This window comes from Panthera leo, chromosome C1, assembly GCF_018350215.1.
Source record: "Panthera leo isolate Ple1 chromosome C1, P.leo_Ple1_pat1.1, whole genome shotgun sequence".
NCBI lineage: Eukaryota > Metazoa > Chordata > Mammalia > Carnivora > Felidae > Panthera > Panthera leo.
Window position 1 is genome coordinate 213286558 of NC_056686.1, and position 15930 is coordinate 213302487.

At 39.5% G+C, this 15930-nt stretch overlaps 1 protein-coding gene across 9 annotated transcripts in view; it reads left to right on the forward strand.

Moving 5' to 3' along the window:
* The window catches only part of GIGYF2 (GRB10 interacting GYF protein 2), a 146976-nt gene that overhangs the window by 25285 nt on the left and 105761 nt on the right, over positions 1-15930 (forward strand). For all 9 annotated transcript variants that reach the window (XR_006205769.1, XM_042950529.1, XM_042950528.1 and 6 more), the window contains exon 3: positions 6303-6386. Coding sequence is in view for 8 of the 9 variants with exons in the window: in XM_042950529.1 (XP_042806463.1) it covers positions 6346-6386 (41 nt within the window). In the remaining variant the exon portion in view is untranslated. The remainder of the gene's footprint in view (positions 1-6302; positions 6387-15930) is intronic.

Here is a 15930-nt window from a genome sequence, read left to right on the forward strand (position 1 = left end):
TAGATTTACTTCCAAATCTGTTTTCTCATCCCCATCTTGACTCTACACTAGAGTTCAAGGTTCATATTAATGGTCTTTTGGGGTGTTTCCTTAGGTGCATTCATTTTGATCAAAACTATGTCTTTGCTTCCAAGTTTTCTTTTCCATTTTCTTTTTGCTTTCAAGTTATATATACTGATTCAAAAAGCACTGCCATCTCAGTATTGAATCCTATAGGTTCCATTCCATTTCTGCATCTTTTTTTGTTTTTTTTCGAGTTAATTTATTTTTGAGAGAGTGCGTGAGTGGCAGAGGGGCAGGGAGGGAGGGGGAGAATCCCAAGTAGGCTCCACGCGCAGTGCAGAGACTTGACACCAGGCGATCCTACGACTGTGAGATCATTATATGAGCTGGTACCAAGAGTCAGATGCTTAACCAACTGAGCCACCCAGGTGCCCCCATTTCTGCATCTTATGTTTACATTTTCCTTTCCAGAGAGAGCAGTGCTGCTTCTACTTAGGAAATGGAGTAGATACTTGAATGGATCCTTGGTTTTATGCAGGCCACTGTAAGGGAGGTAGAGCAAGGCAGTCCTTCTGGGGCAAAGGAATGGCATGAACAGAGAAGCACAGAAGGACAATGCAGTGGAGAATAGAAAGTTCTCATTTGGCCTTGAGTTTGGAGGTGAAACCATAGGAGGTTGAGTTGAGGAGAGGGGTATAGATGATCAGGTTGGTGGTGACCTGAAATACCAGTTTTGACCCTACATGGTAGGTTTAATTGACTGTTTTACAGAGGGGTAGGCATGACCAGAGTTGTGCTTTAGGAAGATTGATGTTGTTAGATGTCAGTAGTTAGAGGGTGATTCAGGGAAGCAAGTTGGAAATTTTATTATAATAATCCAAACATGAGTTAACAAAGGTTTAATTATAATGAGAGGAGAATGCAAGAAGAATCTTGAAGGAGGAACTGATTGAATTTGAGACAGGCAATGAGGAAGAAGGAGCTGCAGATGATTCTGGGTTTTTGAGTCTGGCTGACTATTGGACTGTGAAAAAAAATGGTATCTTGATCTGTTGTTGAGGTAGATGTATAGGAGGAGCAGGCAGCTGGAAATGCCATATAGATCATGGGTGAAAAAAATCTGTTATTCACAGCAGGGCTGGGACCCTTCCCAAGGGAAGCAGTTTGGAAATTTGTGGGAGAAGTTTTTATTGCTCTTTTTACAGTCACCCCCCCCACACCCCCCCTCCCTGTGTGTTCCTTGCTACCCCTGTGATTTAGTAGAGTTCTACCCTAAGTGCTAGTAGAGAACACCACTGTAGACAACAGAAGGTTCAAGGCAATACCTATACAGTTTGTAGTTAAATAAACCATGGGTATGCTCAGGGAAGTTAGAAGCTTTGGGGGAATGGCAGCTAAATAGGAAGGAAATGAAGATAGGAAAGCAGTACCAGTACAGCGCTGGTCATGGAGGAAAGAAGAGGGGATAGTTTCAAGAAAACGCAGTCTAGAGAGACAGAAGAACATGGTGGGAGCACAGCATCCAGAGTCTGGTCCAAATCTTGACTTCCTCTAAAAATTCAGAGCTGTTTTCTAAGGATCGCAAGCCTGGAGCTTTGCATTGACAACATTTAGCTCACGGCGAAACCTGTGTCATTTCAGTACCTCACTGCATCTTAGAAAGGACAGTTGAGAAATAGGCTCAGTTTCCATTCTAATATATAATTCAGGGGCATTGGGTAAGAGAGTCTCTCTGTTAGATACATAAAAAATTAGGACTGAGCTCATTTAAATCGATTTTGGAAGGAGCAATTTGAGGTGGGGACTTGAGAATTAGAGATTACAGTACTGTAAGAATTTAAATGAGATTTCTTCAACAGACATGGCTCTTAGATTTCCTGCTTCAATTCATAAAAGAGCCTGAGTAGAGTATCATTCTGAGTAATGTAGATCTCTTTAGCTGATAATTAAATCACTTGGATGATTATTCTTAGGTTCTTAAGAATTCTTCAGAAATCTTTACATTGGGAAGTAATCTTTGTATGGAAACCATGTTATAAATCGGTAATTAGGTTTCCAGCTCAGGGCGTTAAAGAAACTAAGTTTTTAATGTCTGTGTAGTTTGGTAGTTGGGCACTACCTGAAAGGTTTGTAGGTAGAATGATAAAGGGGACTGGAACAGGATTTCCTTGCCTGCTCCTGGGTTTCGTCCTGGAATTCAAGACTGCTCCCGGCAGTTATACAGGTTATGCGTTCAACTCCAGGGCCTCCATTTGCATCCTTTGCTGTGATGGTATCCTTGGAGTTTTGTGCTTCCAAGACCTGTGTGGCCTTAAGGTAGTAATTTAAGGGGGGGGGGATTTAAATCTCTAAATGATTTTAATATTTGCATAGCTGTCAAATAATTCAGTTTTTAATTGAGAGTCATTTGCCTTATAAATTCAGCCTGGTTCAAATCTTTTTTTATTCTTTGTTTAATTTTAATTTTTTTATTAAAAAATTTTTTTTAATGTTTATTTATTTTTTAGAGAGAGAGAAAGAGACAGAGCACAAGCAGGGGAGGGCAGAGAGAGAGGGAGACACAGAAACCGAAGCAGGCTCCAGGCTCTGAGCTGTCAGCACAGAGCCCGATGTGGGGTCGAACTCATGAACCGTGAGATCATGACCTGAGCCGAAGTCAGACGCCCAACCGAGTGAGCCACCCAGGCGCCCCTGTTTGTTCTTTTTTTAAATTTAATTTATTTTTTTAATTTACATCCAAATTAGCATATTGTGTAACAGTGACTTCAGGAGTAGATTCCTTAATGCCCCTTACCCATTTAGCCCATCCTTCCTCCCACACCCCCTCTGGTAACCCTCAGTTTGTTCTCCATATTTATGAGTCTCTTCTGTTTTGTCCCCCTCCCTGTTTTTATATTATTTTTGCTTCCCTTCCCTTATGTTCATCTGTTTTGTCTCTTAAAGTCCTCATATGAATGAAGTCATATGATATTTGTTTTTCTCTGACTGACTAATCTCACTTAGCAAAATACCCTCCAGTTCCACCCACGTAGTTGCCAGTGGCAAGGTTTCATTCTTTTTGATTGCCGACTTATACTCCACTGTGTGTGTCTATATGTGTGTGTGTGTGTATATACACCGCATCTTCTTTATCCATTCATCCATCGTTGGACATTTGGGCTCTTTCCATACTTGGCTATTGTTGATAGTGCTGCTATAAACATGGGGGTGCATGTGTCCCTTCGAAACAGCACACCTGTATCCTGTGGATAAATGCCTAGTAGTGCAATTGCTGGGTCGTAGGGTAGTTCTATTTTTGGTTTTTTGAGGAAGCTCCATCCTGTTTTCCAGAGTGGCTGCACCAGCTTGCATTCCCTCAGTCTGGTTCAAATCTTGACTTGCTTTATAAATTAAGAGCTGTTTTCTGATGGTCAAGGTGCCCCAGGGGTTTGAGGATAAAACAATTGGCTGGATGGGGTTTAAAATGGTAGTAAAAACACTCCTTCAAGATGTTTTTTATTACAGTAAAGTCTTATAGTTGATGTAGTCTCTGCATGTCTGTTTATTAGTCAAGTAGGTCCACATAGTTTTTAAAGGCACACTGATTGATTTATGCCAAGTATGGTCACAGGGATGATTTGTAAGCAGCATATCTGTATTAATTTACAGTGGGCACCTTACTTGGGGTCTGATCATCATAACCTTGACAAGTCATTTCAGTTGGAATGGAATCTAATGGAATCTAATGGAATCTAACATGTATCAGTTGGGAGATTCTTTATTTTATGTATTACTAAGGAAGAAATCATCCTGTGAAGTAAACTCTGCTAGAGTTTTTTAATTACTTAAAATTTGTATTTTACATTTTTTTCCCTTCAGTGGTCTGTGAGGGACGCCTGGGTGGCTCAGTCGGTTAAGTGACCAGCTCTTGATTTTGGCTCAGATCATAAGCTCTCTTACATTAAAAAAAAAAAAAAATTTTTAAATTTACTTATTTAGAGAGAGTGCACAAGTGGGGAAGAGGCTGACAAGGAGAGACAGAATCCCACACAGGCTCTGTGCCATCAGCACATCAAGAATCAGGTGCTTGACTTACTGCATCACCCAGGCACCCCTTTTTATTTTACATTAAAAATAAATGTTTCTTTTAAGGGAGAGGGAAAGAAGGATGGTGGGAGAGGGGGAGAGGTAGAGAGAGAGAGAGGGAGAGAGTGTCAGCACGGAGCCCGATGTGGGTCTCCATCCCACAACCTTGGGATCATGACCTTAACTGAAATCAGGAGTTGGACCCCTAACTGAGCCACTGAGGAGCCCCTTATTTTACATTAAAAAAAAATTTTTTTTTAAAGTTTGTTTACTTTTTGAGAGAGAGTGCGTGCGAGGTGAGCGGGAGGGGGCAGAGAGAGAGAGAGAGAGAGAGAGAATCCCAAGAAGGCTCTGTGCTGTCAGTGTAGAGCTTGACTTGGGGTTCGATCTCAGGAACCTGTGAGATCATGGTCTGAGCCAAAATCAAGAGTTGGTCGCTTAACTGACTAAGCCACTCAGTTACCCCTTATGTATTGCATTCTTGAATCACTAGTTGCTTAAGAGGTGGGGCGGGCTCTAAGTTGACCTCAGCTTAAGTCTGGTGTATAAGCTTGCCTGGTCAGGTAGCAGGAACAGGGTTAAATTAAGTTAGAATATGGACATCTTGGAACCCTCAGGGTTGAAATCGGGCTGGAAATACCTTCTAGGAGGAGGGCAGATAAGTTATTATTTATTTATTATTTTTATTTTTTAAATGTTAATTTGAGAGCGTGCACAAGTAGGAGGAGGGGCAGAGAGAGAGAATCTCAAGCAGGTTCTCATGAAGCGTGAGATCATGACCTGAGCCAAAATCAAGAGTCGGCTGCTCAGTTGACTGAGCCATCCAGATGCCCCTATTTTTTTTTTTTAATTTTATTTTTTTCCCCACCCACTGAGCTTCTTCCCTTTTTTTCTTTCCTTTTATTTTTTTCCCACAGGGCAGATAAATTAATGGCCGATTATAGACATTAACGTACTTTTACTTTGCCTTTTTTGCATTTTTGACCAATTTCTGGTTAATATTTTTAAGCCATCTCTCACTCAACATGGGACTTGAACCTGTAACTCCAAGATCAAAGTTGAATGCTCTACCAACAGGTGTCCTGAGGCATATTTTTCCAGTTAACTTTTTTTTAGATCTTCTAAACATAAACAAAAGTCAGGGTGATGTGAATTTATCTTGGAGATATTTACAGTATATTTACAATATTTACAGTATTTTCCATTTTTAAGCTCTGATATCCTCCACCCCCCACCCCATATTTGAGATGTAGTTGACATATAGCATTGTGTAAGTTTAAAGTATATAGTGTATTGATTTGATACATTTATATATTGCAAAATGATTACCACCATTGCATCAAGCTAACACCTCATTCCAGCACGTAATGGCTATTTCTTTTTTGTAGTGAGAAAATTTAAGGTCTAATCTCTTAGTATCTTTCAAGTATATAATATGGTATTATTAGCTATAGTCACCTTGCTGTGCATTAGGTCCCCAGAACTTGTTAATGTTGTAACTAGAACTTTGTACCCTTTGACCAGATATCTCCCCGTTTCCCCCACCGCCCAGCTCCTGGTGACCACCACTCACTCTTGGTTTCTCTGAGTACTCATTGGCACTTTTAGATTCCATACACAAGAAGTACCCTACAGCATTTGGCTTTCCCTGTTTGACTTACTTCACTTTAAGCTCTGATATTTTAAAACGGCTTTTGAAAGGTCACTCATGAAATTGATGGTTCAAGACAGTGTTTTAAAATAATCACTAGCGTGTAAAGTGCTAAGCAGAAAGTGGGGGAGAGTTGTAGTGGAAGCTGTGAGATAGGAAAGGGGGGGTGCTTATTTTAAGAATCTTGAATATAGCTCATGGTTGGTTATGGGAGAGTCATTGCAAAGGAGTAATTAATATAAATTAAAATGTAAATCTGTTACCTTTCATTCACTCCCTATTGCTCAGTGGCTGAAGGAGAAAGTCCTTAATTTGGTCCCTGGTGCCCTGTGTGGTCTGCATCCACCCATCTCATGGGCTTCACCTTATACCACGTCTCCTTTTCCCACATAAGAAGATGTGAATTGAAATGTGAGGTAGATTTGTTAATTTCACATTGCCTGCTAGATTGTTGTAAACACGGATTAAAACCCATTCTGATAGCTGCCCCGGGAATGAATGAAACACCCTAGTTAGACTTTCTGGGCTGGAATTCTGCATTTGCTCTTGACTAACTGTATGGAGATATTTTTCTCTTTCACAGGTTTCTCCACATATAAAAATCTATTGTAAAAATACGGAAAATAATGGCAGCGGAAACGCAGACACTGAACTTTGGGCCTGAATGGTGAGTTTTCAGAATCTCATCCTGCTTGATATTGGATGTACTACTAGTACAGTAGTAAGGTATTTTTACAGATGTTGGGTGGTTTATAAATGTACATGTTTTTGAGATTTTGATTTATGTGCCTAGTTGAAAACAGTGTAGCTTGTCTAGGAATAAATTCTGTTTGGTCAGTGACTGCATTCTATATTTAAAAAACTTTTCTAGGTCTGGCTAGGTAATGATAATGAAATTTTCTTGGTCTGGTTTTGTAATGATAATGGACTCCCTGCAGTCCCACCACCCTAGCAAATTACTTGCTTTTTGTTTCAGCCCTTGTCTAGGTACATATAAAATTTTACATATAATTGTCATATTTTTATCTGTATGTTTTCTGCTACAATACTGTTTTGTAAGTGCTACTCCTAGACTTCTTTGAAAACATACTTTTATTGAATTACTGTTTGAATTTTTTTTATTGATGGGCTAGGCAGGTGGTCCAGAATTATACTGGTTATTAACTGTAGCCCATCTAAGATTGGGATAGCATTTGCCATAATAACAATTAATTGACCTTTGAGTCTCTTACAGATGTGTTTGGACCCTGAATGGAATTCTTATGGAATTTTGAGATCCATCACATTGTAGTGTGACTTTTTCCCCCTCTTCTTCCTTTCCCCCCAGTGTTGGTGATTGAAGATCCTCTCGTCAGTGGCATGAATAGTTGCTTTTTCTTTTCAAACCTTGAACCAGAGGCAGTATATAGTAGATAAATTGGAATAGTGTTTTAAATATTCTTGATTGTTTAGGTGGTGGTGGTTTGAAAAGTGATGCAGACTTCTGTAGTAACTCCCTATTTGAGGACACATATTAACTTATTTTATGCATTTCTTTTTATATGTAATTCCTAAATTTTCTCGGCCCTTTTAGTCAGCATTTGGAGACTGAGGAGAAATCTCTACTTGAAATTCTAAAAACTGATGCAAGTTCTATACTTTGATAATTTATTTTGGAAATGTTGACCTAAGTAATGCTGTACCTGTTTTAGTTTTTAGTTTATATTTAAAAAACAAGTTTCTTATTATTGAATCAATATGTTTCTAAAGAAATTAGAAATTACAAGTAAGCCAGAGGAAGATACAATTTTACCATCCATGATAACCACTGTAAATAGGTTTATCTCTCCAGGTGGTTCTGTGTATGCTTATTTGTGTGTGTGTACATTTATTTTCATGAAAATGGGATCATACTGTACATTCAACTTTGTAACCTGCTTTTAAAAAATAACCACATCAAAAGTATCTTTTTTTTCAATAAATGTTTTCTATCATCTTAAATGGTTGCATTGTATGATGTACCATCGTTTATTTAACTAGACTTGTAGATGTAGCATACATAGGCCATTCTCAGTTTTCCGTTATTACAAAAATATTTTTGATGAACATTCTCATAGTACATCTTTATTCACATTTTATTAACTTCCTTTATATGGTGGATTTAAATCCATATAGCTCATTTTGTAAACCATTTTGTGTGTGACTCTTCTGCCTTTATCTAGAATTTGTAACTGCTTCTCTTTTGTATTTACACGTGTTTCTTTCATTGTAAAAACATGATTAAAATTGTCAGCTAATTTAAGGAAGTTGTCCCCTACCCCCTCTGTCCCATCATCTATTAAGAAAAAGAGACAACACCAGGAATTTAGCCTAAACAAAAGAAAAAAAACTACTGGAGATGTTCTAGAGTCAGTACACATTTAGCTGGATGCTGTATACCATGGGTTGACAAACTATGGCCCGTGGAAGTATAAATAAAGTTTTTTTGAATAAAATTTTATTGGAACACAGATACACCTGTTTGTTTCCATATTATCAGGCTGTTTTCATACTACGGTGGCAAGGTTGAGTGGTTACAAGAGGGGCCATCTGACTCAAAAAGTTTATTTACTCTCTGGCCTTCTACAGAGAAAAGTTTTCTGGCCCCTGCCCTAAATCATGGGTTCCTAAAGTCATTTCAGTGTGTCAGTCCATCAGTCAGTGACCCAGTCCATCAACAGCATGGTACACATTTTTTCAGTGATGCTCAGAAGTCATGTTTGATGGTGTTTTGTTTGATCAGCCCAGTGCTTTATACCAAATTTGAGTTGAAGTAACTTTAGTAGAAGACAGTTACCAGTCTCCTGCTTAAACAGTAGCTTTACCTAATTGTCACCCTTCAGGCATCATTATTAGAGCCTAGGAGCCTTCCCTTAGTCATATGAAATGCATATAAACTGAGGAGTGGGGGTCTAAGTAGGCACACTGCCTTTTTTTTTGTTTTACCAGCTATGAAAATTCCTTTTGGCTGGGGCGCCTGGGTGGCTCAGTCGGTTGAGCGTCCGACTTCGGCTCAGGTCATGATCTCACGGTCTGTGAGTTTGAGCCCCGCGTCGGGCTCTGTGCTGACAGCTCAGAGCCTGGAGCTGCTTTGGATTCTGTGTCTCCCTCTCTCTCTGCCCCTCCCCCGCTCATGCTCTGTCTGTCTCAAAAATAAATAAACATTTAAAAAAAAAAAAATTCCTTTTGGCAAAGGGAATATATGAGAACCTTAAGGAACTCTGGTAACTCTGAACTAGAAAGCTGCAGTATAAATAGAAGCTGCTACTGTGCTTTTCTGCATGTAACATTACATTGGTTGTGAAACTTGAGGCAAGGAGCTGGGTCCAGAATACTTTAGAATCAAAGTTTAGAGTGATTGCATTTAGTCAGTGTGTAACTCTGAACCATACAGAAACATTTAGTTATACTTTATTTCCTAAGATCATAATTTTTATTACGATGTAAAATATAAATGTTCAATGAAAGACGGAGAAAATGAAGAGGTGTACTTGGGATAGTAGTGACGATGGGAGAGTGTTGACAGTTGTGGTGGAAACAGACTACGGGTGACTGTATACATGGACTCGTTAAGGTAGGTCTGTGGAGTCATTAGGTCTTAGCTTATCTCTGTATTTGGGACAAAGGTATGTATTATATAGTCACCAAAGCAATTCAAAAGGGTGTGATAGATTTAATGGAGGAGCACATTGTTTTTAGGAATAAAACCATTGTTTTTACTCAGATGTTGCCACCTTAGACCTCTCCTGACTATCTATATATAATGTCTTCCTCTTATTCCCTATCTTCTCTGCTTATTTTTTTCTTCATGACCTATATCCAAATAGAACATGGTAAACATTTTATTCACTTATTCTCTTTATTATTTATATTCCATTCTCCAGCTCCCACTAGACTGTGAGCTCCACTGAGGGCAAGTACTTTGGTCTCAATTTTTGTATACTTTGTTCACTGCTGTATCCAGTGCCTGCAAATAATAGGTACACAATAAATATTTGTTAAATGAGTGAATGAATTGTTGGAAAGTAAAGTTGTTTTTAATGTTTTTCTATTATAAATATGTGTATACAGCCTTCAACAGTTTTGTTTGTGTTGCTGCTTATTTATTTTGGAATAATTCCCTGGAAGTAGAGTTATTAAATCAGTTTCATTTTTAAGGCTTTGGATGATGTACGGACAGATTGACCACCAGAAAGGTTGTGTTAGTTTAGTTCCCATCCCCTGCCTGTTTGCTTTACCCTTGACCAAACACTAAGTACTACCTTAAGAAAAACATTTTTTTTTGGTTTTAAATCTGGTAGGTTTAGGTTTTTTGAAATTTTTTGTTAGTTTCAGTAACAAGGTAATTCACGCTTGTTCCAGAAAACCTTGGAGGAAACAGTAGTACAAAAAGAAAAAGAAAAGATCCAAGTTATCCTTAATCCTGCCATCCAAAGAACCATCGCTAACATTTGGTTTGCTTCCTCCCATTCTTCTTTTTTTTTTTTTTTTTTTTTTTTTTTGGCGAAATTTTGTTATGTATACTTAAAGACATTTAAAAAAAAACCCAAATTCATTATACTTGTTTTATATATATATATATATATATATATATATATATATATATATATGCTTGTATATATAAATACATATATTGGATTGAAAATAGATAAATGTAGATGATTAAGGAATTTATCATAGGGGGAATGATTGCAGATAGTTAGTCGTCTTTATGGGGAAGGAGCCAAGGAATTGCCTTTAGGTTTTCTTGTATCTCATTACATGGTCTTAAGGAAGTTTTCCCAAGTGTTACCTTGCAAGAAAGTGAGGTATTTGTTTCCCCTAAAGCACTTTGTTTATAACTGTGTTGAAATAGTTACGACTTTGTGTTATGTTTCTATGTGTTTTCCTTACTCAGAAGAGAACAGAAGAACGGCACTGTATTTCTCAGTTTTGGTAAGCACATGTTTAGCCTAGCTTACTGGACATAGGCACTTAGTAAATGTTGGATGAAGGCATTCAAGTCTCAAGGGGGTGGGGAGAAATGGAGGCAAAGAAGGGAAACCTGAGGTTGCTGGGTTATTAGCCATCATCTTTGTGGGGGATGAGAGAAATTCTGGAGGACGGGATGCATTAATCATCCCAGTTTTCAAAAAGAGTAAAAGACATCTATGCAGTCTGAAGGGATAGTAATTCGATGTTATCCAGGGGTGTATTTTAGAAGAGAATGTTAAGATTTGTTTAGAAAACATTTCTCACCTGCCTCCTATATTCTGTGCCTTGGATTAGGTGCTGACGCAACAAAGATGAAAGGACATGGTACCTACTTTTGGATTACTTATTTCTTTTAATCTTAAATACTACTGTGTGCCCATTTGCTCAAGCCGGAAGTCTTGGAGTTTTCTGGATATTCGGTTTCTTTTACTTCTGTATCTCTACATCTAGTTCATTACAGTGTTGTGTCAATTTCGCCTCCAACATATCTCTTGAAATCTGTTCATTTCTGTTTATTGCCATCACCCCAGTATAAGCCACCACCATCTCTGACATAAACCATTGCAGCAGTGGCCTGATGTTTTCGGGCTTTCATTCTTCTTATGGTTCTCCCTACAGCATCCAGAATAATCTTAAGATATAACTTGGGTCAGGTTTTTCTCCAGAATCCTTCAATAGCTGTATGTGTATTTGTATGACCATTTGTTAGTTTTTTTCTTCCACTAGCCAGTTAGATCCGTGAAGGTTGAGCAGGTACTTTTGTCTAGCCAAGGTCTTAAGGATTTCGACCTCTCTTCCTTTCCCTCTACAATTCTCTTTCCAACCCCTCATCCTCCTCATTCTGACTCGACTCTTTTTTCCCTTCCTTCCACTTAACCTCTCCTCCTAGGAGCCCAAGTGAAAATGGTTTGGGAATATATTCCTGATAGCAGAAAAGGCATGTGTCAAGACAAGGGGGCAAGAAACAGCAAGTTTGAGAGAGGAACTCTGAGACATTGTGTTTATTATAGTGTGAAGTGTGGGAGAGATGAGCTTGGAGGCAGCCCTTCTGTGTTAAGAAGCTCTGGGTTTTATTTGATCATCGTGTGTCAGTCAACAGTTGTTAATCAGGGGACATTTTATTCAGGTTTGCATTGGGAATATACGTATAGTTCTGTGGGAGACGGAAGATGACTGGGTATATCAGTTAGGATGTTGTTGCAGCAGTCCAGGTAAGAAATGAAAGTGTGGACAATAATGGGTTAGTTGATCCATGGGATGGCTTGAGAGATTTAGGATTTAATGTTTGTTTATTTTTGAGAGACAGAGAGGGAGACAGAGAATCCAAAGCAGGCTCCAGGCTCTGAGCTGTCAGCACAGAGCTTGATGCAGGGCTCGAACTCGTGGACTGTGGGATCATGACCTGAGCTGAAGTTGGATGCTTAACCAACTGAGCCACCCAGGCATCCCAAGATGTAGGATTTAAAACTGGTAGGATCTGGTAATTAGGTATGGGCAATGGTAGAATGAGTAAAGCGTGATTCCCTGACTGGTAATCTAGTGGTTTAGATGGTGGTGTCCTTATCTGCCTTTGGGAATATGGTGATGAAGGGGGTTGGAATGAATAAGCTGATGAGTAGGGTTTGGGGCTAAAGTGGAGAGGCTGTAAGTGATTGCATATGAAAGCCTTGTTCTCTAGGGGAGAGGTCAGAGCCAGAGTTGAGAATCAGAAGCTTACCCAGAAATGTTTTTTGACTTCACACATCTATATTGACACTTCATATTGCTTTCATAAGCTGAAATTAGGATTTGGGACAATAATAAGTGAAGATTTTGGGGGTATCATGGGTTTTAGGAGGCCCTGCTACTGCTACCTGTTAGTTGCTACTACTTACAATAGAAGTGGGCCTCTTGTGTTAAACAGATCTCAGTATGGCCAGGAAGATGATGACAAAGATAGGAAATTGTCCCTTGGATTTGGTGATGTTATTTGTGAACTCTACTGGAGTAGTGGAATCGAAGGGGAGAATCCAGATTGCTCTGGGTTTTGAAGTGACCCGTAATTGAGGTTGTTGGGGATATTTCTGAATGGAAGAGGTGCATAACTGGGGGAATGTGGTGCATAGTTTGGGGGTGCATGCAGTGGTGCATAGCTAGGGGGGGATGCTGCATTAAAGGGGTTTTAAACAAATCACTGTTACTTATTTTTTATTTTTAAAAATTATTTCCAGCTTTAAATTTTAAAAAATTTTACTAAAAAATTTTTTTTAATGTTTTTATTTTTGAGACAGAGACAGAGCATGAGCAGGGGAGGGGCAGAGAGAGAGGGAGACACAATCTGAAGCAGGCTCCAGGCTCTGAGCTGTCAGCACAGAGCCTGACGCAGGGCTCGAACTCATGGACTATGAGATCATGACCTGAGCCGAAGTCGGATGCTTAACCGACTGAGCCACCCAGGCACCCCTAACAATTGTATTTTATAGAAAATTTTTTTAAAATTTATTTTTGAGAGAGAGAGCGCAAGCAAGGGAAGGCAGAGAGAGAGGGGACTTTTTTTTTTAATTTTTATTTTTGAGAGAGAGAGTGCAAGTGGGAGATGGGTAGAGAGAGAGGGGGACACAGAATCTGAAGGAGGCTCCAGGCTCTGACTGTCAGCACAGAGCCTGACACAGGACTTGAACTCGTGAACTGCGAGATCATCACCTGAGCTGAAGTTGGACACTTAAGTGACTGAGGCACTCAGGAGCCCCAACTTTTTTTTTTTTAATGTTTATTTTTGAGACCACGTGAGTGGGGGAGGGACACAGAGAGAGGGGGACGGCGGATCTGAAGCGGACTCTACACTGACTGCAGTGAGCCTGACTTGGGGCTCGAACTCATGAACCATGAGATCATGACCTGAGCTGAAGTCGGACACTCAACTGACTGAGCCACCCAGGAGCCCCTAAACACATCACTTTTAGGTATACTTAGAGACTAAGGGGAAAGCAGATAGGGATTAAATTTCTAGAAGAGAGGCTTGTATGGAGCAAGATCCAAGAGAGGTTAAAGATCACTGGTGGGGTTTTAGAGATATTTATTACCCAGGTATGAGTTAGCTTTTCCAAATGTCTGTAGGTGAAGAGGGACTTGGAATAGGATTTGTCGATTATTAAGTCGAGCACAATTATCCTTATTCAGGCCACCATCTTTGTTTGAATTACTCTCCGTTTGTTTGGCTGTTCTCTTCACAGTAGCTGGAGGAATCTCTTGAGAATGCGCTCTGGTTACGTTACTCTTAATCAATGTGGTGCCTATAAGAAGTATTCAGTCCTGGACGCTGGAGGAGCTCTTGGGCATGGGTGATGGGGATCCACTGGAAGGGAACCGGGGTGGTGAGTGGATTTGAAGCCACTTGTCAGGAGCTGATGAACAAATTAGGGATGTTGGGCCATGAGAAGGAAAGTCTCTTGAGGCATTGTGACTATTTGCCACTTTGGGAATGATTTTCACTTGAAAGAGCACCTAGATATGCCCTCTAGTGGTAGAAACGATTGGCGAGCACATCGGCTCAGTATAAGAAAGATACGTTAAAATAATTTCTAATAAAATACATATATTTTAAAATTAACGTGTGGCAGAATAAACCCTGGCTATTTTGAATAAAATTTTGCGATGTATTGCTGGAAGGATTTTGATCTTTTTAGTCATGAAAACCTATGTTTGCATCTTTGCTCTGTGTGGGCAAGTTGCGTAACCCTTGTTTGTTACCGGGGTTGTTGCAGAGCTGAAATGAAATGAAACGAGGTAGTGCGTATGTAAAATTCCCAGCCTCAGCTCTGAGTGGGTATTAATTCCACTTCGTCAGGAAAGAATCCAGCTTTACATGAATTTGATGGAAAGCAGTTTCCTGGAAGGTCCTTCAACAGATCCTGGTTGGATCACTTCTTTGTGGGCATGTTGTCTTTCCTGGTTGTTCCAACCTGTCTTACAGGAGTTGGACTAAATGACCTCAAAGTCCAAGAATAATCGGAAAGAAAACAAAAGATCAACCTAGCAGCAGTGAGTACTCTTGGCCCCTAAATTGTGCTCTTCATATGCACCAAAGAGAATCAGGCTCCCTGGAGAAATGGTTGATTCTAGGGCCGAGGCAAGAAATAATAAGCTGTGCCAGGAACATTTTGACACACCAGATAGAAAAGAAGCTGTTAAAGACTGCTAGGGTTGTGTCAGAATTAGGAGCCAACCTGAAGAATCTCCCACGGTCAAAGAGGAGACAATTTGAGGGGCGCCTGACTGGGTCAGTCGGTGGAGCATGACTCTTGATCTCGGGGTTGGGAGTTCAGGCCCCACCTTGGGTGGGGAACCTACTTAAAAAGCAAAAAAGGATGAGACAATTTGGACATTGTGAAGTGCATTGAATTGAAATACTTTAATAAAAAATAATTTGTTACCATTGGAGAATGCTAGTGAACTAAGTCCTTATTTTGAAAACTAAGAAGGCTTTTTTTCTAACTTTCCTGTAAGAACAACATGAGTTCTTAATGGGAACAACCTATTTCCTACTGAGTAACAACACCAAATAGTGTTAAGAGAGAAGTTTCTCCTTGTAGAAATACTCCCGCTAATAAAGAATGATAAAATAAAATCACTTTGTAACCTTAGTGAACTTAGGGACCTATGAAGGCATTGGTTCAGGGATTGCTAGACCCGTAAAACCAGGGACTGCCTCCTGATGGCATTACACACCGCCACATCGAAGTACCCTTCACTTGCAGTCACCAGTGTACTGGAAATGCAGAGAACAGTGAAACATGGCAAACCTATTATCACCGGAATAAGATCAGCAAAATCCAGACTAGAAAAAAATCCTTATCTTTTAGAACATTCTAAAGTATTTACAAATGAAATAACTTCCCTTCAAAAATTTCCTCAAAAAAATCTTGAAAATAATTCCCTTCAAAAAATCTTTGAAAGCGTAGGATTTCCTTCAAAACGGTATTAAAGAAGGGTTAGATGGGGTGGTGGAAGGAGCAGGGTTGGCCATTGGTTATTGAGCTGAGGGCTGGGTGAGTGGTACATGAGGGTTTGTTCTGTAATTCTTGGACTTTTATAAATGTTCAAAATTGCCCATGAATGTTAAAAAAACTAAGTGCAAAAGAGAAGATAGAAACATTGAGAAAAGACTCTACCATTGAATTTACTAATACATTCCTTTTTTTTTCTCCCTCCTTTTATTGGTATTACAATGCTCTGATTTC